Raw genomic sequence first — 24334 nt, 5'->3', positions numbered from 1 at the left:
AAATACTGAAGTAATTAAATTATCAAATATCCAGGTAAAAATACGAAACTTCATTTACCTGAGAGTGAGACCCGAACGAAGGATGTCGTTCCGTCACCAGCTCCTTCATCGTGTCTCCAGGAGTTGAAGTGGTTATTCTCGGCGGTTCATGATGAATTTGTGTATTACCAACAGGTCGATGAGGGAATACAAACGTGTTATGCGTGTTTGTCGGAGGCCTTTGTGGCCCATTGTAAACTGGTTTCCTGATACTCGGCCTTTCCTGGTAGATCGGCCTATCCAGAGGACGACTAGTCGTCGATCGCAAAGATGGACGTGGTCTCAACCTGTTATTCATCAGAATTCTCGGTGGTTTCTTGTCCGTCTTCCAATTGGAATTCAAAACGATCTCGTTCCCCGAGTCTGGCTTCGCCAGCAAGATGTATCGATGAGAATTGTCAGACGGATTCGACATTTCGGTTCTTCTAGGCGGTGTTCCGGATTCAATGGGCTTGGGAATTTTCGGAAATTGTCCACGCGGCGGTAAATGATGAATCGGAGGATGAGGGACGCTTTGTGGACGAACGTTAACAGTTTCCGGCCTGTGGTGGACCAAAATCTCGGAGTGCACGTGACCTTGACCACTGAGAACGCCAGAATTGTCAGGATGTTTAATTAGATGTACGTCTGATGGTTTCTTCTCTGGTCTGTTCAGTGGCGCTTCCAATTTATCTTGCGGTCTTTCGTAGTCGAAACGACCTGGTGACAAGGGGATTATCGCTGGACGATTCGAGGGATGTTTTTCTGGTAATGTCTTGAAGTTGTGCGGCGGAGATGGTGGAACCATGTAGTCTGCCGGGTTCTTCCCATTGGAATATTGAGGCAGGTCTTCGACCTACAAGATTAAGATTAAGAAGGTAATTTTTCGTTGGTTAAATAAAGTTTGGAGCAGGAGTTCGGAAACCGTAGGAGAATTATTAAATTGAAAGTGAATGTGAAAAATTTTAAAATATGCATTGTCTTTTACATTTTTCTGAATCTGAATGAAATCTACAATTTGAGAAAGCTATCTGTGAAATTTAACTTTGATGAAAAAGGAAATTTTCTATATCGTATCTATTTTATTTTTGAAGAAAGATACACTGGTACCATTTTCTTAATAAGACTCTCTCTAAATACTATTCACATTTAAATGTCAAAGAATAGAAACTTACTCTTTGGATTCCAACGAATCCTAAACCAACCTCCGATTCAGGATACGGTGATGGATCGTCGAAATATTGTCCACTGATGTGTGGTTCGTTCGTATCACCAAATATCAATGCTTGAGTACCACCTTGAGGTATCACCACGTTGGCTACCTGACTGGGTTGAATATTCACTAGTAAAGGCTGCCCTGTCGATCTGTCGATGACGTGTGGTACTTGATGAACAATAGGTTCTGTCGGCGTAGGTTTCGACTCTGAAGTTTGAATAACAACAGGAGTATCTGGGAGTAAAGGATCTTTTTGAGCCCATGGTGGTCGTTTCTGGTCTTCGGATGGAACGGTGGGCCACGGTTTCTCTATTGGAGACTTTCCTGAGTCGATTTTCTGGAATATTCGCAACGAAATTTTAAAACAACGATACCATTAACCCACAATTCATAATTATTACAAATCAGTATCGAACGTTATAAATTAAGTGAAAATATGAATTTAATGTGAAGCACTACCGACTTTGGAAATTTACTATTAAGTATTATTGGAAAATTTAAAGATATACAAAACCAATCTTCGATATTTTACATCAAAACCAAAGAAATCCCTCAATTAACAATTATCAAAGTTAAATTAATTTATTCTCCAAAATACCAAATCGTATATCAAACGAAAAAAAGGAAAATCTTGTTGTCCACGGAACAACACGACTCGCATATCGCATTAAAAATTTCAATCTTCATAAATAAGTCCATTACGTACCAGGTCAAATTGAGGTGGCGGAGGAAGTTTCAAAGGATCCTTAGCACTCCACGGTCTCCTAGGTTTCTCAGGACTCCACTCCGGTTCCTTGAGGTTGGAATTCGGATTCGCGTACTGTTCCACGTTGGGTCTGTCCGGTGGCTTCAACAAAGGATCGTTCTCCAACACGTCTTGCTTCGTACCTATTCTCTTCGGCGGGGACGGCTGCACCGGAAGCAATTTCTGCGGTTGTTTCGCTATCAACGTAGGATTCACGTCGACCGGCATTGAAACCGGGATCTTCAGGTGTTCCTTGTAGATCTGGTGCGCCGGGTATATCTGTATTTGCGGACCTTTGTGGCCTTGAAGCGTTTGCTGAGACTGAATATCGTCACGATCGTTCTCCACCACTTCGAGAACAGGATGAACTGGTATGTTGGGAACCGGTAGCGGCGGCGGTTTCATTCCAATGTGTTCCTCGTCCTCCAAGAACGTTTGAGGTGGTCTCGGTGCCATTTTCCCTGGTTTGCCTATGATCACGTCGCTGTTCGCTGTGATTACTTCGCCCGGGGAGATTGGAATTCCATCCGCCAGGCTGGACGCAACCTTGTGACGGGTCTCGGCGATGTAGTTGTGGTTGAGGTTCGCCAGATGCGTACCTTTGTGGAGATTTTGTGACTGTCAGTCGATTTGTTAGACGTTTTGTCGTATGTATTCTATTTCAGTGAAATTAAACGAGAGAATATTTAATCTATTCTGATTATCACTTTTCACTTCGTTATTTAATTGCGAGAGATTTTTTTATAGTGGTAATTAATTAAAAGTAAAAATTATTCGATTTTCTCCACTGGGCCATTTTTTTATCATCTCGTTCGAGAGAAATATTGTCGCGTAATTTTTATCTCAAATTTCACGTTACCAATGGAGCGTTCGCGTGCAGTTACCTATGTTTTGACTCTCGGCAGCTTCGATGTCTCCGTCAGCGAACTCAGCGACAGGTATGTAAATTGGCGATCTTTGCGTAGTCACTTCCTGCGTTTCCGCCTGCGGCATCGAATCGTTTCTTCGCGTTGCCGTTGTCTTTCCCTGCAGCAAACCGGCCATCGCCGTAATCACTGGCCCTAGAGCCGACAAACTATTGATTCCCAACGATCCTAGGCTTAGAAGGTTGCTCATTTGAAGATCGCTCGTATTCTGGCTCGTGGGCTTTTTATTTTGCTCGGACTCCGTAGAAACTGTTACGTTGTTCTCCTACGATATCATTTTGAACAAATTATTTAACAACCCAGGAATAATATAAAAATTATAAAATCAAATATTCACGGTTTTTATATTTTAAATTCAGTAGAGACTGAACAATAGAGTTTCCAACAACAAGAATAATCTAAAATCTCTTAATGTTTACGAATTTTATATTCCGAACATCGATTACTTGATTGATCAGTTCGGTAGGCTTCAAATTTGGCTCGTTAACGACTGGAGAAGGTTCGGTAGACACGAAACTGGCGGAGATCGTGTCGTCTTTCTGAACGTCCATCGAGGAAGTCGCTTCCGGGAAGTTGGTGCTCGTTGTAGGATCGATCTGATCCTCTTCGTCGAAGAAGATGATCGTTGATCCGGTAACAACATTTTTCACGGGATCGGAATGATGAGCTGTTGTTAACAGAGCGTTCATGTAGCCAGCGTCTAGCAAACTTGGCGCTATCGACTCTGTTACTACGTTCTCCACAATGTGCGATCTCGAGGAGACTGTGGTTGAAGTTTCTCCATCTGGCCCTGCCTGAAATTGAAAACGAAAATTTCATATACTAATCTATAATAATCATTAATAGCATTGTTACAATAATTATTAAAATGTCCACATCGATCATTAATAAATAAATCAAGTATAATATTTTAAACCTAAAAATCCCTCAATTCAATTAAACTCAATTCTTTGAAACTCAAAGATTATTGTTGTTTAATTTTTATTTAAGAAATTATGAACTTATGCCTACTTTCTAACACAATCAATTACCTGAAGCAACGTCGTAAAATAGGTAAACGTAGTGAGGTACGTCTTGGTGGCGAAGATTTGAATTGGTTCCGGTGTAGGATTCACCATCGCTGTCTTCGTGGTCTTTTTGACAGGCACTTTCTCCAGTACAACGTCCGTCGACGTCGCTACGTTCGTACGCACCACGGTGCTACCTTTCTCCAGGAAGGTATTGTAATAAGTATAGGTAATGTAGTATGTCTTCATGACGTCTGTCATGTTCTCCTCTGTGCTGTCTAGCGCTGTTAACGTGGTCGTGACGCTGGTTGGACGAGGAGGTGGTGCTGATTCTGTTACTATGAGCTGAAAGAAACATCGCCAGTCGTTATTCATTGCTGCCAAAATACAGTTATCCCTCTTTTTCGCGTATCTTTTTTTTCTTTTTATTTTTCTACAATACTGCTACAAAATCTGGAATAGAAAATCGCAAGTCCCTGCGATAAAAATGCACAGATAAAAATTGCAAGTGTTAATAAGATCAAATCGAATCGACGAATAAATCACTTTTTCGACGAACCTGGGTAATGGTATCGCTAGTGGTTTCTATTCTAGTGCGTCCATCCTCCATGAAAGTCTTCTCCAGCATCCTAGTGCTGAGATACGTATTTGTTTCCGGTCGAGGTGCTTCTGACGGTTCGAGAATCATGTCCAAATAATGCTGTGGCGCAGTAACTGTATTTGTAATCACTTTCGTGCTGCTCTCCAATGCGTCGTTTATGTTAGAGTGATCGGTGTTTAACGTCAAGTAAGTGTAGGTGGTTTTGAACACTTCTGTGTGCAATGTCGGAGATGCTTCTAATGTTACCGCTGCGGTTTCAGATCCGGGCTTCCTGTGACGTTCTTCGGTCGCTGTGTTTGCTATCACCTACAGTGATTTATTAATAATACAAATGAGAATTTTCACACTGAACATATAGTGCGATATAATACTGCGCGATTGAAAATAGCGTCAGAAATAACATCTTTAGAAATTCAGAAATGCTATATCATTTTTTACGTCATTAACTACTGTGGTACTAAGTAATACAGAGCAATTGATTAGAATAGATTCTGTAATGATAGATGAGATAACAATAAAGTGAGTCGATTATATCAAGAAACGTTAAGACGGGTTAACCAAGATAAATCTATTATATTAGAATATGTCAAGAAATAGAAGATGAACTGCACGCTCAGATCGATTAGAAAAGAAGAAAAGAAAAATTCTTTTATTCGAGATGTCAGCGTTTGGAAACAAAAACAAATACACAGGCAAAAAGAATTGAAATTAACTCGTCTTAGGTTCAGAAAATAAGGCGGCAGAATTTAGAATTCAATAGACTCGAATAGTTCGCAAAAATATTATATTCTACCTGCTGCTCGGTCGATACAATAGTCGTTCCATCTCTCGTGATGGTGGTAAGGTACGTAAAGGTGGTGGTGCACGTCTTGGTGACAAATTCATTCGGTTTATCTTGCGGAAGCATCATGACCACGGTATCGGACAATGTCAACGTAGGCTGTGGCATCGAGTTCTCCCATCGTAACGCCGGTGTTGGACCAGCCACGATCACTTCCACTCCGTTCGACATGACACGCGTAGCTAGATTTAACCTTCGACCTTCTTCATCTTTTCCATCGTGCTCTCCTGTCATTACAATTCCACCATCAGACGATTAAAACGTGACAAACGATCGCCAACGATTACATTTTGCCAATGTGAATTTATTTGCTTTAGACTGCGAACTTTTATGCAAATCCACGGTTTCGAAAAACACAATTTAATTCTACTACAATCGCGGTGAAAAATTGTTTCACGTAGAAGGCATTGTGCGTCGGATGTTATTACAATTTTTTATTTAAGTATATTCCTATAAACGCATAAAAATCCACAGTTTTATAATTAAATTTATTCATAATATTTAATAACGTATAATTTAATTATAATTATGTATTTAAAATATTTATCGGAATTATTCGTACACTAGAGATAAATATATCTGAAATAAACGTGAAATAATTTAGAAGATTTACAAGGGTTTTACACGTGCACGCCTGAATAATCATGCTCTTCGTGACGGATCTGCTAACTGGCAAGGGTTATTCAGGCGCCGGAGCGTGAACGATCACTATAGACGATTAAAACATCTTTCAGAAGATACAAAAATATACAAGAATAGACTACAGAAATGAAACAAACGATAGATTATAGTATGTATGTACAAGACTTCATTTACAAATATGTACAGTCCACTCAGAGTTCTATTGTACAGAAAACAATTTAGATTGCCATTAGACAAGCCAATCGAAGTGAGACTCGGAGGAGAGTCTGTACAGTTTCGAACGTGCTAAATCGCACGAAAGAAAGAAATGTCATATTAGTCTAAAGGAGAATATTACTTTTTACATCGATCAGCCAGTGTCCTGAACGAATCGTTCTTCGAATATCAAATTACACGATTGAGAATTATTTCGTTGTCGGAAATTTAAAAGAAATTTATCAAATTGGCAATAAATCTAAAAAAAAAAAATTCAAAATTCCTGGAAAACGAATCTTTCAATTCCCAAAATCTCCCTACAAATCCAAAGATCTCCCATACCAATTTAATTTAATTGGCAACGTGTTAATTACTCGCTAAAAAAAAAAAAAAATATCAAAGAGATCCTCGGAATGAGACCCAAGAAAAATCGTTGAGTGAAATTTTCAGAAAAAATGCGAAGATCGGTTCAGAACACCGGAGGACCGCGGATAGAAAAGGCTCGATCGCCTAGCCAGCGATCGTGGTAGCTACTCACCAGAGGCGGGCACCGGGCTATACACAGACGACTCCACGGTAGGAGTGACAGTCACCGTGACCGGCACCGTCAACGTAAGCGTCGTTACTCTCGGTCGCACGGTCGTCGACGACGTCACTTTCGTCTCCAGTCCGTTCAGTTGCGTCACCACGTACGTGTACGTTCTCAGTCTCGTCGACGTCACCACCGTCTCCGTATAATAAACGCTCGTGCTCGGTTCTAGATCCGGTGTTTCGGACCTGGTCTCGTGCTCCGCGTGAACCGGCCTCGACGGCAGGATCTCGGGGAAATCTGGCCTCGACAGGGACAGGTAAAGATCGTCGGCCAGTCCTGCCTCGATCTCCTCGGGAGTGGGCGACGAGATCGACGTCGTCACCGAATCGACTCGTGACGTCGCCTCGGGAAGTCGCGTCGGGGTCGTCGTTGTCGTGTCTGACAACGACGAAGTGTACTCGGCACCTAAGGGGATCACGCTTGGGATCTCGGAGTCGTCCAAGTAGCTAAGGGTGCTGGACTCGTACGACGTCGACTGCGATGTTTCTAGAGGCAGAACGCTGGCGAAAGTGGGCAACTCGTCGAAGAAGATGGTCGTGGCAGACGACAGGATGGACTCGGTAGCTGGCTTTACGGACTCCACCGTTAGGTCTTTCTCGCTTTCTTTCAGTTTCGACGTGGTTTCTGGAGATTGTTCGAGAGTGGTGACGTCTATCGCGTCTGGGAAGGCTCTGTCGGTTTCTGGTTTCGAACTTGGGCTGAGTGCTATACCGGGATAGCTGTCGGGAGATTGGGAATCGTCCTCGTTAGGCTCTTCATTGACATCTTTCATTTGGAAGTCTTGAGATTCTGTCGATACTTCTGAAGATTCATCGTCAATTCGGGGAGTGACACGAGCTTCGATGTCTCTTTCGAGAGAATCTTCAGAATCTTTCATCGACAATTCCTTGGAATCGGCTTCGATTCGTGTGATATTCGATTTCACGTTATCTTCGAGGGAATCTTCGGTGTCTTTCTGTGAAGTTTCTTCAGGTGCAACAGTTGTAACGCGGGATTCGATATCTTTCTCGTACGATTCTTCCGACTCAGATTCCGATTCACCAGACGATGCAGGATGTTCAGTACTACTGTATTCCTCTTCCATTTGATCAGAAACTGTAGTTGTCTTTGCTTCGTCAGAAACATTAATCACCGTAGTTTCTCCCACAAGTGTCGTGGTTTCTATCGTCTCTGTCGTTGTACGTTCTCTTTCTTCGTCCTCCTCCTCAGCTTTCTCAATCTCAGCATGAACAGTCGTTCCGTCCTCTTCGGGGTTCTCTTCCAAACTCGTCTGTGCCGTAGTCACTTCTTTTCCCTCTCCCACTGATATTTCAGTTGTCAAAATCTCTTCTTCCTTCGAATCAACCGATTCCGTGGTCTCGCGATCAATTTCGTGCCCGTCCGATGTTGGCTCCTCTTTCTCAGATAAATCAAGAGTTTCAGCTGTGCTCGAAGTGCTCTCTTTGGTCGTCGTTGAAACGTCTTTTCTCGCACTTTCAGTCGTAGTGTCGGTGTATTCTTCGTCTTCGTATTCGTCCTCGTACTCGTCGTCAGACGCGGGGAAGAAGAAATTGTCGGTGATAATGACGGGCGAACTCACACTGCTCTCCTCCACAATCATCCTCGACTCGGTCACCCGAGCGTTAAGTTCGTCCGACTTGTTATCAATTACGTTAGCAGGTTCTTTCAACTCTGGCGTAACTGTCGAACCGATATCTTCCTTACTCTCGATCTCAATCTCGTCGGGTTTGCTATCGATAACGTTAGGCGGCTCTTTCAACGCTGGCGTGACGGTCGAACCGACGTCTTTCTTGTTCTTCTCATCTTCGTCGGCATCGTCCTTTTCAGAGTACTCGTCGTCGTACTCGTCGGAGGAGGACGGCGCGGTGAAGAACCCGGTCGTGATTATGGCGAAACTAGGCGTAGGCTGCACCGGTCTAACGGCGATCAGTTTCTTCCTAGTAATTCTGCCCCTTCTGCTGTCGCTGCTCGTGGGCAAGACAGTGGTCGACCCAATCTTCCTGCGTCTGGTAATAGTCACTTTGTGTCTACCAACGTCTGGTCTCGCAACACTGTCACCAGTCTTCGAATCGGCGTGGACGGTGTTGGCCAAGCCTAAGCTCCTCACTCGAGTCACGACGATTCTCCTCGGTGTGTGACTCGCCACGGTCAACTGATTCGGAGTGGAGTCCTCGGTCTTGGACGCGACAGGTCTCCTTCTAACTACCGTTAGCTTGTGCTGCCTTCCGTTCTTTCTAACCACAGGCACGCGGATTCTGACTCGTTTTCGGGCCGTTTCCTCCAGGTAGTCTTCGTTACTCTCCGGAGTGAGACTTTGAGAGTTTTCTCTTTGCAATTTGCCAGCGGAGTCGCTGGTTAAACGATAATAGTCGTCGTTGATCTCCGGAGTTGGACTTTCAGGGTTCTCTCGAGAAAACTCGCCAGCGAATTCGCTGGCTAGTCGATAGTAATCTTCGTTGATCTCCGGTGCCAGGCTTCTGGAGTTCTCGCCGGGGAATTCGTCGGTCAATCGATAGTAATCTTCGTTAATTTCCGGAACGAAAGTTCTGGCGTTCTCTTGCCGCGATTTACTAGCGAAGTCACTGGCCAGTCTGTAGTAGCCTTCGTTAATCTCCTTCGGGGCGAGACTTGGAGAGTTCTCTCGACGCGATTTGCCAGCGAAGTCGCTGGTTAATCGGTAGTAACTGTCGTCAATCCCCGGAATGAGACTTCTCGGGTTCTCTTGTCGCGATTTGCTAGCCAAGTCGCTGGTTAGTCGATAGTAGTCGTCGGGGAAGTAGTCATCTGAAAAGGCGACGTGTCTCTCGCTTGCGTGCACGCACTCGTGATCCTTTCGCCACGACGAGTATAGTTCGTGGGGCATGGGTGTGCGCTCGTGAGTGAAGAACGAAACTATAGGTCAACCGTGAACAACGAAAGGTGGGGGAAGGTTGATCTCTCGAGTGTTAGGCGAGTCATCCGGGGTGGGGTTAAATAACAAAGACAGATGATCATGGGTGTCAGACACATCCTACCCTTGGTCCGTTTCGTGCACTTAGTACAGCTGGGTGTTATCGATCTAATCGCGTCGACAAAACACCGGCAAAACACCAGAAACAGAGAAAGTACCATGCGTTGCGCGTGGATCTTGTCGCGTGTGGGCGCGCGTGCGGCGGCGGATTCGAGGCTGTGTTTGCGGAGGAATGTATTCGAAGGACAAATGCAGAGGGAAGATGAAAAGAAGAAGTAGTCGGGAGAGCGAACAGGACGTGAGATGGGTTACGAAGAGAGCGATGGATCTTTGTCGAACAACCGAAGCTGCGAAGAATTCGATCTGTGGTATATGTCGTGACGCGTATCGTGATCGTTGTAGAAATCCTGCACGAAAACGCGCGCAAAATACGAACCAGAGTGAGGTTCGTCAGCTTCGGTCTAGGTGGGTCTTTTTCACGTTGATGGACTTAGATATATTAATTAATCGAACGATGACAATTAAGGGTAGAAAGGGGGTGGGGGAAGGATTATCTAATGGTGCGTGTATTCGGAAGTTAGGTGTGGATGGACGTGGAAATGTGCCGTCCTACGTCACCCACTACGCTCTCGAGACTCTGTGTCGGTGCGTGCGCGTCTAGCGAGTCCTCGCTTCCTGCCAGAACCGTGACGTCTTCCGATCCCTCGTGCAACGACGGCGGGATCGAGGGTCGAACCTCGACGATCAAATCTTCCCCGGTGTCTCGTCGTCTTCGAGACGAACTGGCCGTGTCGGTTACTTTCACGGTGCTCAGTACCGTGCTAAACTCCCCTGGCCTTCTCCCTGACACGTACAACGTCACTATGCTAGATTCCTCCTTGGCAGTGGTGGCGACATGATCCTCTTTCCTGTCGTTCGCTTTACCGCGACCGTTCTTCGACCTGGAAGACTTGTGATACTCCTGAACGTCGTCTTCCTCCTCGGAGTACTCGTAACTGTCCTGTTTATAATCTGAATCTGCCGGCTGGTGCCTCCTCTCTACCTCACCGGGCAGAGTGTTACTCTGGGTGAACGGAGGAGCAGCGAACAGAGGGTCCAATAAGGGATTGCCGTTCTTCTGAGGCTGCTGAAGCAACAGTAACAACGAGTTCAAATTTGCCGCCGGTAATGCAGCGGTGGGCGTGACCACCACCGTGTCCGTAATGAACTCTGTCGCGGTCACCACGTCTGTCGAGGTGTCCACCAGGGTGGTGAGAATCTCCTTGCCTCGAAAAGTGAGTGGAATCACGGTGCTCTGCTGCTTAGTGATGGTAGTTATGTACGAGGTGGTGCGCGTGTTATACTGAGTGGACGGCGTACCCTGCGGCTGCAGCAACGGGTTCGCCTGACCTAACTGACCGAGGAGCAGCTGCGACAGAAGGATGTTGGCGAGTGGCGCGTTTCCAGGGAGAGAAGGTTGCACTGTGGAGACCACGTTCTCCACGGAGTAGACGGTGGTAGGTACGATTACGGATTGAGAGGCTCTGCGACCACCTAGAGTGGTCAGCGTGTACGAGACACGAGTGGTGGGTGTCTCGTGGAGCAGGAATCGGGTTACTTCGGTCTGACCTTGAGGATTCGTACCGGTCACCTCGCTAACGATCACCACCAACGGTTTGCCGTCGCCACCTGTCACCGTGCTGTACTGAGACGGTGCCAAAACCTCCGTGCTAGCTTGAGCGGTTATTATGCTCCTGTGTTCCGTGACGCCATTGTTCACCACGGGTATAGTGACCTCCGTGGGCACGTAATGGGTCACTGTGATCGTTCCATCGTAGTCGGGATACACGGTGGGCGCCTCTCTGATATCTTCCAAAGATCCTCTCGACCTACTGGAACCTCTTCTGTTACCATTACGAGACCTCGAGGAAGAGCGACTGGAAGGAGGCACGCGTCTCGAGTTGCCGTTCTCCGAAGATTTGCCCGAACCGTTTCGTAGCCGCAGAGACCTTACTCCCGTATTATTACTCGATCTTCCGTTCGTCCTCGAGTTCGAGGAACTAGGTCTTTTGTAAGTCGTCCTGCCAGACGTTCCATCTTTTTCTCTCAAAGTAAACGGTCTGCCATTGTTCGAAGTCGAAGAAGGCTTTATTCTGGTGGCACCGTTTCTATCTCCATTGTTCGACTGTTTTGATCTGTTTCTATTGTTACTCTGACTCAGCTCCGAAGACTCTGCCGACATTTTCTCCGGATTATTGGACTTGGACGTTGGCCTAGTCGCTGTAAGAGATCGTCCGCGATTGTTGTATCGAGCAATAGGTTTGGAACTGGACTTGGAAACTTCCTCTTTGCTAGACACGCTGGTCTCGCTCACGTCGAACTTCTCCTCAGGCCTCGACGAATTCTGGCTCGGTCTTCTGAACCGATTGGTCAACGATCTCAACTGACTCGCTTGCCGACGCACTCTCCTCGATCTGTTGAACGGCCTGATCTGCACGGCTGGTTTAATAGACTTGCCAGATCGGCGATTGACAGTAGTTCTATCCTCGCGTTCGGATCCCTCGTAATCGTTGTCGGTTATTTCTTCCACTGGCTCGTCTTCCAAATTCTCCTCCCCTTCTCCTTCCAGGTCATCGCCTGGTTCTATCTGTTCTTCAGCGGGTAGTTCTTGCTTCCTTCCAAGTAGACCTCGAGGCGGGAATAAACCCGTGCCGCCCTGTCTAGGTCTGGTCGATATCGGAACGTTGACTCTACCGTTGGTCCTAGTTCCACCAGTAGTTACTCTAGGAACGGATGGAGAGGTGGTTCTGCTTAAATTTCCACTTCTTCGCGTGGTCGTTGATGGTCTAGGCGTGGTGCCGGCTCTTCCAGAGCCTGGATTTAAATTAGGCCTGCGGAATCTGAGCAGAGGGTTCGTCGATCTTCTCGAGGATTCGGTGGTCGTCTGCAGAGGCGTCGTCACCGTCTCTCCTCCCTCTGCATCCTCTGTATAGAGCGTCTCCTCGGTCACCAGCGTGGTCGTGGTAAATTCATTAGCATCGTTCTCCTGATCGTCGTGTTTAGCCGTAGTCTGGCCTCTCAACAAGGTAGACGAGGGTCTGATCGGCGATCTGTATCTAGTGGAAGCTCCAGGGAAAGCTGAGCTTGCGCGTGACGCGCTCCTGGCCGAAGACCCTCTGATCGACGTAGGCCCTCTTCTGTTCCCTTGGAAAACGGAAGATGGTGATATTCTAGACTGGGCTCTGCCTCTGGTGCTTCCAGTTACAGTCGACAGACTAGAAATGACTGCACTCGTCGAACCCCTCCTTCCCGAGAACCTTCTGGTGCCTGACTGATTCAACGTGGAGGAGTACGGACCTATCGGCGAGGTGACTCGACCTCTGGAGGAAGCGAATCTGTTCCCCTTTCCAGCCAACGTCGCGGTTATCGTGGGTGTTATATCTGTCCTGGTGATAGTCGTTGCACCTTGAACACCTTTCCTCTTCGGGTTGAACGTCGGCCTATTCCTCGAAATGAACGGTCTGATCACCGGGGTGAAAGTCCTCTTTCTGGTAGAGAACGTGAGTCTGGATTTCTTCTTGGAACTCTGTCCATCCTCTCCCTCCTCGTCCTCCTCTTCGCCCTCCTCGTTTTGCTCCGAATCCTCATCCTGATCCGGTGGCTCCGTTGTCGGATCTTCCGACAGGGAAGACTGAATCACTGCTGGCGAAGGTGAGATCGTTGGGATCTCGGTGGGTCTGTTCGGTGGCAAAGTCGAAGTAGGCGCGATATGCGCCGTGGGTGTTGCAGAGAGGAAGCTGGAAGTGCTCTCTATGATCTGAGCGTATCTACCCTCGATACTGGTACCGATCACTTTCGACTGATAGAACGTGGTGGTGCCGTTATTCTGGATTTGGCCTTGGATCAATCTCACTAGACCAGTCCTGTGGCCCTGAGTGGGCAAAACAGTAGCTTTCCTCTCCTCGTTTATCTTCGTGCTCGAGGTACTCTCGATAACCTTCGCGTAAAGCCCGTCGAACAGAGTTCCAATTTGCTTTGTGGTGAAGTAAATCGTGGTGATCTCGTCGGCGTCTATCACGCTGCCCTTGTTCATCGACAGAACTCCTGTTGGCAAGACGGGAGTAGCCGCGGACGATGGCAAAGGCGGCGTTTCTACTCTCGTCGAGCTTTCAACGACCTGAGCGTACAGTCCGTCTATGTAAGTACCGTGAACGTCAGTCATGAAATGAGTGGTGGTACCATCGTTGACTCGGCTAGATCTGATCGTCGAGATTAAACCAACTTTCGGAAGTTCGCTGGTCTTCGAGGAGGTGACTGGCTTGTCCTCAGTGGCTAAAATTTGCTTGTACACTGGTCCGTCGACCGCTCTTCCGGTTGCCGCTTGCTGAGTGGCCGTTTGTCGCGTTGAAACGACATTAGGAATAGAGACACTGGTAACGGTCTCCAACCTGCTATTCAGAATGGTTTCGTTGCCAATGTAGGAAGTGGTAAAGTACGTGTAAGTTGTATAATAGGTGGTAGGTTCAGGCGTGATCGCAGTAGATTCTAAAACACTGTCAGAGGATGGAGTAGCGATATCTTTAGAACTCGTGGTCTCTGGTTCCTCAGCTCTAGCATTCTCAATGGGAACTACGATCGAAGGAGTCACCTCGTTGTCAGCGGTAATCTTCGACTCTTTCTCGTCTTCGCCGTACGACGACGTCGTTGGTCTGTAAGTCATGATCACGCCTAATTCCACAGTAGGCGTGGGCGCTACTCCCGGTGTCATAACGTTGCTCACGGTCTCCTCTCGACTGGTGGTCACAGTATCGCCACCTCTGTAGAACGTGGTCCAATAAGTAAACGTCGTGAAGTAGGTAACTGGTAAGGTGCTGGTTTCTACAGGTACCACGGCAGTTGGCCTAATCGTCTCTGTGACTACGTTCGTAACCGTCTCCAGACGACTGACCACGTTAGACTCGTCCCCTTTGTACATCGTTGTGAAGTAAGTGAAAGTGGTGTAGCTCGTCTGAAGCAGAAGAGTCGGCGCTGGCTCTACATCGTGATGATTGGATTCCGAAAGTTCCTGATCTTCGGGAACCGCGTTCCTCTTATCCATTACGTCTAGAACAGTTCCACCTCCCGAACTGGAGGAAGATACCACGTCCGTGACCATGGATCCCAAGACTTCGCCTTCCATCGGTGGGTTTGGCGTCACTTGAGCGTTCACCTCGAAATCTCGGAACAAATTTCCCGTGGTGCTTGGATGTTCCGTCGTGGTGTCTGGTGCATTCGTAGTTCCCTCGGCTGTACTGGTTCCTTGCTGTTGCACTTTCTTGGCAAGAAGAAGAGCTTCTTCTTGAGATTTCTGTCTCTGAAGGGCTTCCAGGTAGGCCAAGATCTCCGGAGGTGGTTTGTTAGCTGATTCAGCTTTGGCTGTCTCTTGAACAACAGGCACCACGGCTGTTGGTCGAATAGTCTCGGTAACCACGTTGGAGAACACCTCTGTCCTCGTCTCAATCTCCGTTTCATCGTCGACAAAAATGGTGGTGAAGTAAGTGTAAGTTGTGTAATAAGTTTTAATCTGTTCCTTCGCTCGCTGAGTGGGCAAGGCAGGAGTTGGACTCGGTTCAATTTTAGGCCTGAAGTCTTCCAGCTCTTTGACAGTTATTCCCGACTCTGTCGGGATATTTTGATCGGTGGTTGTGTCCTGCTCCTGCAACGTTGTGAGAGTGTCCTCTGTCGTTTGTTCCACGGTTGTTGGATACTTTTCGGTTCTCTCGTCGTGTTCGACGGTAATCGAAGGCAACGCTCTGTTCGAAATTTTAGTTGGCGATATCAAACCAGACTCATCCTTCTCGAACAATCCTGCAACCACCGCGGACACCCCGTTAGGCCCAACAGTCTGAGTGATCACGTTCGTTTCAACCACTTCTCTGCTAGAAATGCTCGAAGTGCTTTCCTGGAAGTACGTTGTCAGATATGTGTACGTAGTGTACAGCGTCTTGAATATCAGCTCGATCTCTTCGTCCTGTTTCGTGGTCTGCTCTTCTTCCACGGCAGTATGCGTACTGGGTTTCGTCGTCACCGGCTCAATCGAGGCCGTAGGAACAATCGGAGACGCAGTCTCACTCGGCAGAATCAGCTCCGTCAAATACGTGACGTCAGAGGACACTATCTCGTTAGAAATAACAGAAGTCGTGGTGTGATCGCCTTTAGGCACGAAGAAGGTGGTGAAATAGGTGAACGTTTTGTACACTGTCGAAGGAAGCAGCCTGGTAGCCAAAGTGATTTTTCCTTCCTTTTCAAACCCTTGTCCCTTATCTCTGTGTCCAACATTGTTCTTCGAGCTACCACCTTTGATACTACGGCCTTGAGGATCTCCAGGGACGATGTCATTCGGAATTTCATCTTCTACCGTTGAGGTGGCCGACTCTGTGGTACCGAGAACTCTTCTGGCGCTTTCCAAAATGTCCTTCAACGTCGTCAATACACTGTCGGTGGTGTCTTTCATCGGGGTGGTCAACTCGTTCATCTCCGGAGGAGCTTCCTCGCTGGAAGTAACCGCTCTCGGCGTAGTACCGGCCATCGTTTCCACCGTCGTGTCTTGTTCGAGCTCCTCGATAACAGTTGTTCCATAATCCACGGTGGTGTCGTCGCTGTCGTAAGTCGCAGTGGCTTCGTCTGGGAAAAAGTACACGTTGGACGACGTATGTATGATCTGAGCGTAGTTCGTACCAATGTAGGTCCCATAAATCAGACTCTTGTAGTGAGTGGTGGTGCCATCCTGAGAGGTGGTCGAGTCTAAAGTCTTCAAAAGTCCCGTGGGTTTCAGCGAGCCGGTCTCGAGGTCTGGTACTAAGAGAAGAGGCTCCGTGGACGCCGTCGTGGACTCTTCGAAATCTTCGACGACGCTAGGCTGAATGTTAGCTCTGTTAATGGCGTCCAACAGAGGATCGCCCGTTTCGCTCTTCGGATCAGATTTGCGTCCGGGATGATGCTTGGTCCTCTCTTGACCAGTGACCACGCTGGTTGGCCTGATCTTCACTATCGCGACTCCGTCGTTAGGCCTCAAGGTCGCGTCCCCCTTGATCGTGGTAGCCGGACGACCGACAGGAACCGGCGAAGTGCTTGGAGAGAAAACTATAACAGTTTCGCCTACGGTCGTGGTGAATTCCGCGAAACCGTGGTACGTCACAGTAGCCAGTGGCCTTACATCCAGTCTCTTTGGCGTGGCAACTTTCGGCTGAGGCTTGAAAATTTTCGGCACCCGAGGTCTGAAGCTCTTCGAGGGCTGATCGTCCTCCAAACTGTCGAAATTGTTCGCCACGTACTCGTGAGTGACAGTGTACGTAGGAAGATTGTCCGCCGGTCTGACTTTGGCAGGTTTGAACCTCTGCGAGTCCGAGCCCAATTCTCTCCTGTTAAATATATCATTCTCCCTGGATAACTCGTCCAATTTCGTCGAGGGTTTCTTTCCGCCGTTCTGACTCTCCGAGTCGTTCTCCCGAGCTTCCTCCTCGAGTTTCGACTCCTCTATGTCCTTCAACGCTTTGATCGGCGCGTTGTCCAGTGCCACTTTCAGTTGCCAGTCATCGTCGGCTGTTCTCGAGGGATAAACCACGTAAGGCGTGGCCGAGTCGGGCGTTGGTTCCTTGTCGTAGAACACCCTGCTGGACGTAGAGAGTATTCTAGCGTAGAGACGACCGTTGTCCAACGTGGTGCCGAGCACCTGAGTGGCGAACTCCGTGCTGGCGCCATCTTGCACGAAGGTTCGCGCGGTTTTCGTTAGCAAACCGACCGGTGGGATGGATTTGCCGGGTCGAGCCGAGACTAGGAGGACCGTGGTTATACCTGGGACCGATCATCGATCATGGAACGAGTCGGGTGGAGTTCAGGATCGTTCAGAATTACACCGGGGACAATCGCCGCACGAGGAGCACGTGTTACAATCGAGCGATTATCCACGCGTACGGGGAGTAAGCAAAACAAAAAGATCGTCCAAGTATATACGTTCGAGTCGTGTTCGACAGTCGCAATTAAATCGTCAGTATTAATCGGTTTTTGATTCGGCCAATCGTTTGTTCATATGTATATATAGAGAACATATATATAGAAAGACATTAATTTTTTTTTTTTTTTGGTTGTTTGATTATTTGTAATTTTTAATTTTAGATATATAATGTAGGTCGTCGGAGAGACGGAGTGGCGGGCGGACGTTGGAGGCAGACGGCATCCAGTTGTTGAGAAGAGTTGAAGAGGCGAGGAGCAGGCGGGAGCAGTAACAGAAACAGAAAAAAAAGAGACAGACGATCTTAGTGGACGAGTCATCCTGTTGGTATTATAAGCCTATAGAGAGCAGAAGCCTGCTACGTCCCCGTTTTCTCTCTACCCTCTGCCCACGAGTATCGATTTCCGATCGTCGCACTGTTCACGGGCCCGAATCACTTCGTTTCGGTTCGTTTCGTTTCGTTTCGTTTCGTTTTCTGTTCCGGTCTCTCGTGGTAACCGGAAACGGGGACTCCGTGAATCGTGCACGCAAAGGAAACGACGCACGGTAAGAGGAGCGCCAAATGTTCAAAAGTATTATGCACATAAATATAGACATATATATAATATAATATGTACAGCTCGAGGAACTTGAGAACGACTCTATGTTCTCCTCAGTCACGATGGAGTTCTCGTTTCTAATTCGTACTCGAGCTATAGATCCGTGAAATAAATTTCGTGTCTCGAACAGTGAAAGTGTCTAGCATGCTCGTTGCGCTTGTTTCATTTTTGTTTTTATTGGATCGTTTTGTTGGTCGATTATCAAATCCCTCGAGACTAGCTTAGCCTGTGATACAAGATCGTGGATACGATGCTTCTTTGTGGAAATAAATTTCTTTTTTTTTTTTCTTTTTGTTTTGTAAAAAGCTGTACGTATACTTAATACTGAACTTTTTCTATTGTTACCAGAATTTTAAATAGATCGGGTCAAATGTCTCTATGAAACTATGTGATGATAGTCCAGTTTTTTCTATATTAGCTCTCACGCTTTTTTTTTTTTTTTTACAAAATAATTAATGAAATTCCTATTTAAATGGATCCGAATTGCGAAAATGTATAGAATTTCAGTGAAAAACAAAGCAGCAAATCGGCATAGTTTCTATCATTAAACGACTCGCAATGATTCGACAATGACAAATTGCATCGTGCAAAAACGCGTTACTTTGATATTACCTGCATTCTACTTTTTGCATCCATGTATGATTCGTACTGTAATGACACTACGTGATTCGATAGAAATTGAGCAACGCGGCGCATTAACTTTTTTCTTTCGGATGTCGCTTCGATCTAACGTGCAGCTTCTTGCAAAAATAATTAACGACCCCAACGAGAGATATTGCATCCACGAACTCTTGCGCAACAGGCTGTAATTTTCTGTGAGTCGTCGGTCAGAGATTTCGAGCCCATTTACCCACGGAAACGTGAAGAACGCGCGCGAGAAGAGAAGAGAGCAACGTGAAAAATCAAAGACTCGAAGAATTGAAAAAAGATAGAAAGAAAAAAAAAAGAAAAAATAAAGAGAAGACACACAGCAGACAGAGACAGAAACGCGTGTATGTATATCGAAATCGGTACAATTAATTTCTGATTACTATATGTACACGGCCGCACCTCGCGTCGACACGCACAATGCAGGTTTTTAGAGACAGAACCGATCATCTCGGTTCGTTTTTTTTTTTTTTTTTTTTTAACTGTGAGAACAGAAAGGCCAGACAGCGGAGACGAGAGAGAGAAAAGCGAAAGAGAGAATCCTCGTTACCGATAAAATTACCGCTCGGCACACGGCACTTGTCGCGAATGATGCTACACTATATCGAGTGATAAGGTTGACGAAATGTATCAATTTCAAGCTACCAAGTTCATTCGTGTGAAATCCGAGCGAAATTCTATCGGGGAACAAATAGATACGAGTTGGATGCAAGACAGGCACGCTGAGAGGATGGAACAGCTTACCTTGCAGATCTCTTTCTATCCTAGATGCTCTCACTTCTGACAACGATCCCCTATCTGCAAATAGAAAAGTGTATCGATTAGTTTTGGGAGACATGAACCTTTGCAATCGATATTATTTATCACTGTTTATTACCATTATAGAGATTTTAGTCTTTACGTTGATCCATATTTAATTCATTTTAACGTTCAATTTAATAACGTTTAATTTAATAACAGACTTCGGTCGTATTATATAGAGGCACTGTAGAGGACATATGAAGGTCATTAAACGTTCTCTTAAATGGAATCATATATTTTTTATTGTATCAGTTGATGCACCTTGATATTCTTTACAGAAAAGTATTTACGTTATTTACGTTGAAAAATCATTTAGAGAGATATTTTAATTTTAGTTTTGTAAAATTATCGTATGAAAGACATGGAAGAAGAAGGATAGTATTCTTATATTTATACTGTCTTTATCTTTCACGCATAGATAGGTGCATCAACCGATGCAATAAAAAATATATGATTCCATTGAAAAAAAATGTTAATGACCTTCATCTGTCCTCTATACGTCCACCTACAAGAAAACTAGTATCATCAAAATGCGTTCCTCTCGAAACCATTCAACTTCATCTGAAACATCTTTCGCTACGCGTAATAATAATCTCAGATGGCAATATGTGGTGACCCAACCTGTATATATTTATTTTTATAAAAAAATAAAATAAATATCTGCAATTGGTTTATACCATGGTATGCGAATTGCAATGAAAAATTGAAACCTTCCAACCAAGTTGGCATTTACATTCGAAAGATCAATCAATTGAAAATACGTACAGCCGTTTGTTTGTAGATTAGCCATATTCCGTGAAATGTTTACGCGTTTAATATATTGGTCAAGGACGTCTAACAGCACTTGTGAGAAAGGAAGCAGTGGGTGGCGAAGGAAAGCTCGCGCTTAGGATGTTTGCTGGAGAAACAACTTCGTGTTCCATCGAAATCGTATTACATTAACAAACTTATAGAGATAGCTTATTGGAAATATCGGTGTGTACCATGTTGAAACAAAATATCGAACTTCTTAAAGTCTTTCGAGTGCGGTCGAATGGTCGGTGTCGATTCGTGACTCGTAATGAAATACTAATTGTATTTCGTGTTACCAATCATACTTCATGTTAAATTCCAAATCAACGATTATCATCGAACAAAGTTCTTTTGGTCACTAAACTCCAGACAATCAAATAAATTACAAAATAACGTTCTCTTAATTCCAGTTCTTTTCCGTTTATTCTGTTGTGAAAGATACAAGGAAAAAAAAAATATAATAATAATCTGGTAGACAAAAGACAATGGTGACACGGTGTGTCGACTTAACGCCATTGACGCGTCGTTTTCTCGGAAGGCAGCCGAGACGACAAAGTGTACCGGTTGTTTTAGAGTAAAGACCTCGAATTCCGCGATGCCGGTAAGTAAGTAAACCAGCCAACAGACAAAGCTGACGCCACAGGTGCAACGAGGAACGAAGATCGAATCTGGAAAACATTGAATAAGGTGCACCACGTATGGGAACGAGAGGAGAAGAGGTCCCACAGGCTTCGACGATGCTGAAGATGTCGTCCGAAGAGGCCGCGACGTACAGTTATTTGACCGACTCCTTTCTTCTTCTCGCGAGGATACTTCCCCTTCCGTCTCGGGCTCTCGTGCCACGTGCACACCGATCAAATCTACTGGAAATCTTCACGCACGCTATTCTACACTTTGGTTGCTTTGTTTATACATTATTATAAGCACACCGATGCAGAAGAGAACGGATAGGCCAGTGCAGATGTTTATCGAGAAATTGAAAGTGGATACCTGACACTTTTAATCTTCTCTGTGATCAGATTGACGAAAGAGAGACAGACGCACGTGTATGCGGAAAATCGAGTTGCTGATTTTTTATAGAAATTAATCATTGCGTTCTGCGTCCTTTTAATAATAGAATTACAAGTATTCCAATTGTACGATCATAATCGGAGATTGTTCAGAATCTTGAAACAAATCGTGTGTCCGCTTAAATCGAAAGAGAACCATTAAAAAGTAAAACGCTAGCAAATGCAGGGATTTTGTGAATTCATAGTTCAAAGAGGGAAATTCCTAACCTAATTATCCTAAATTATCCACGCGGGACGTAAAACTGTGAGAATGATTCAAAATTTGTAGCCTGAAATATTCTGATACTTCAAATTCTAATATCTCACCGGAAATCCAATCGAGAGTGATTTCTTCGTAATTCGTCCCCTACATTCGTGGACGAAAACCATTCGAAGAAAAACCCAGCCAGTTAGCTTGTTTCCCGCCGTAGATCTGTACGAGTTTAGTCAGTATCATTAAACATTGAAACACTGAAGCGTCCAACATCAAGTGGATCTTTTTGCACGTTGCTGTTTCATTCATTCGTTACACTGGATCTGTCCGAGTTCATCGGTTTCGCGGAATATCGTTGATCTTGAATGGCGAACCTGATGACCCAACCCTGCCCTACCTGTCTCGCCTGTTCCATCGTTGATTCTCCGTTAACTTTTAGCGCTATTCGAGTCACTGTTATATAATTGTTCACCGAAGCAGAGAATTTACGACTCGTGAATCTCACGCGGGGAATGATTTGTATCATCCGAGATTTTGGAAAGGGTAGGGTCTGGAAATCTCTTCGAGAGGAGTTGTTACAGTTTCGAGGGATCATCGAGGGCCCATCGTGGAGCAATAGCGTGGCCGCTTTGGCAGCGACTGCGAAATGGCCCGAGCTGGCCTCAGGCCAGACACCAGGTCGAAGAGAAAGAAGGGCGACACGAAGTCGACCAGCTGACCCAATGCACCTGGACGAGGATGACCTCGAACCATGAGAGTACGTCGATCTCGATCGGTCGAATACTGAGAAATGGCCACCGGTTGGACAACCGGATGTCATCTCGTTCGGTAACCGTCTCTGCTCTCCACCGTCGCGGCTGGGGTTTTCATCAACTTGTCGCAATCAACTCTTTTGGGAATAAACGTTTAGAAAACCAGAAGTAGAGCATTACGTTGCCTATCGAATACTGTAACTTCGGGCATTTTACCATTTCGGTAATTTCGCGTGACGTATATTCTCCATTGTCTTCAAATTTTCTACAAATGCACGAACAATATTTATAGTCCATTTACAACTGAAGCAATATAATTATAAAAGTATAATTATAAAAGCAATATAATTATAAAAGTATAATTATAAAAGCAATATAATTATAAAAGTATAATTATAAGTATAATTATAAAAGTTGTTTCTTTTGGGATCTTTTGGTAAATCACTCGCAGTGAATTTTTATTCATTTTCATTCAGTGAAAACGAAATCTGATTATCTCGTTCAAATAAGTGGAGTTTGCATAAACTAGCATGGACTAGCATGGTCGTATTAAAAGATTAATCACTGTCGAAGCCAACGAAACAGAGAGGTCAACACCCAAAGAATCTCTCTACACACGACCAATGTTCTCGATTACGCGAGTGAAGTTGCATACAAGCTCGTTGCCTTGAGCCGCTTTTTCGCCTAAGTAAGAAGAGGGAAATCCCTCAGGCATTCCACGACTTTCGAAACGAACAATTCGCCCATTCATATCTTAGCATACTCGACAAAATAATAAGACACCCTGCGTGTTTTTAAATTTCTTATACTTCGTACACTCTATGTAAAAAGACGCAGCCACTGATTCGACAGAAACGACACAAACGATCATCCAATCACATAAGAGTTCGAATTTCAAAGCCAAGCTCCTATTTTGAACACGTTCGCGTTTAAAAAAGGGTAAATTCTTCGTAGCAAACACGATGAATTGAAATTACAAGAAGAGAACGAGTATAAAGATAGCTCACAAAAATGTAGAAACTCCGATTAGAATCTCCGAGTTAAATTTGAAAAACACGGAAGCACCGAGTGCTTCAAACAATCGCCGTAGATAGATCATCTACTGGCTCGTCGAGAAATACCAACTTCGTAGAAACGTGTTCCTTTTTTATTTCTGTTCTTTGTTTCGATCCAGCTTCATGTCACGATCTAACAAGTGTCTCTCGTACATCTTGTACGAAATTTGTGTACAGAAACGTGGCTGATCCTGGGGACAAGCAGCGTCGAACGTGACCGCGCATACGTCCGTTTCGAGCGCGGTGTCGCCGACACGATGACCCTGAGGGAAACGTGTCGCAAGTTCCAACAATCTCGTCGGCGATGTAACCCACTTGGCGACCGATCGAAAACTCAACATCTCACTTTCCGCCGCGCCGTGGGCGAAATCGTTTGTCCTATATCCATCGCTCGATTCCACAGATCGTCTATCCGCGACTTCTAGATCGCCGGTTTTTCATGCAAATTTGCATTCTTTGCGAACGCAATTACTGCACGCAAGTGTTTACGAAATCGTGGTACAACCAGCTGGGATGTGGACTCTGGCTGATGTAAAAAATAAGCCGAAAGAAAGAATAAAATTTCTCAATTTTTCAATTTCGATTTTCTCAAAAAACGAAGCGTCGTTCTTCTTTTTTCTCCATCTCTTTATATCTGTCACACCCTGTATATGTGTATTCTCAGATAAAAAATTTCATAAGCTGTGAGCGTAAAAAATCTTACGATTTTTTTAAATAGAAGA

At 45.4% G+C, this 24334-nt stretch overlaps 1 protein-coding gene across 5 annotated transcripts in view; it reads right to left on the bottom strand.

The window, feature by feature from the left end:
- Positions 1 to 24334, bottom strand: part of LOC122533941 — a 93337-nt gene that overhangs the window by 9475 nt on the left and 59528 nt on the right. For 4 of the 5 annotated variants that reach the window (XM_043664123.1, XM_043664124.1, XM_043664121.1 and 1 more), the window contains exons 2-11: positions 19694 to 19747; positions 6730 to 9567; positions 5307 to 5581; positions 4472 to 4819; positions 3937 to 4257; positions 3352 to 3699; positions 2864 to 3170; positions 1941 to 2578; positions 1194 to 1571; positions 59 to 874 (exon numbers count right to left, since the gene is read on the bottom strand). In XM_043664123.1, the coding sequence (XP_043520058.1) occupies positions 59 to 874; positions 1194 to 1571; positions 1941 to 2578; positions 2864 to 3170; positions 3352 to 3699; positions 3937 to 4257; positions 4472 to 4819; positions 5307 to 5581; positions 6730 to 9567; positions 19694 to 19747 (6323 nt within the window). Of the gene's footprint in view, positions 1 to 58; positions 875 to 1193; positions 1572 to 1940; positions 2579 to 2863; positions 3171 to 3351; positions 3700 to 3936; positions 4258 to 4471; positions 4820 to 5306; positions 5582 to 6729; positions 10309 to 19693; positions 19748 to 24334 lie in introns of those variants that run through there. The other variant, XM_043664125.1, reaches the window with a different exon arrangement.

The sequence above is a fragment of the Frieseomelitta varia genome, unplaced genomic scaffold, assembly GCF_011392965.1.
Source record: "Frieseomelitta varia isolate USP_RPSP 00005682 unplaced genomic scaffold, Fvar_1.2 scaffold_562, whole genome shotgun sequence".
Taxonomy (NCBI): domain Eukaryota; kingdom Metazoa; phylum Arthropoda; class Insecta; order Hymenoptera; family Apidae; genus Frieseomelitta; species Frieseomelitta varia.
Note: the sequence above shows the minus strand (reverse complement) of the source record. Positions and strands in the feature narration are given on the sequence as shown.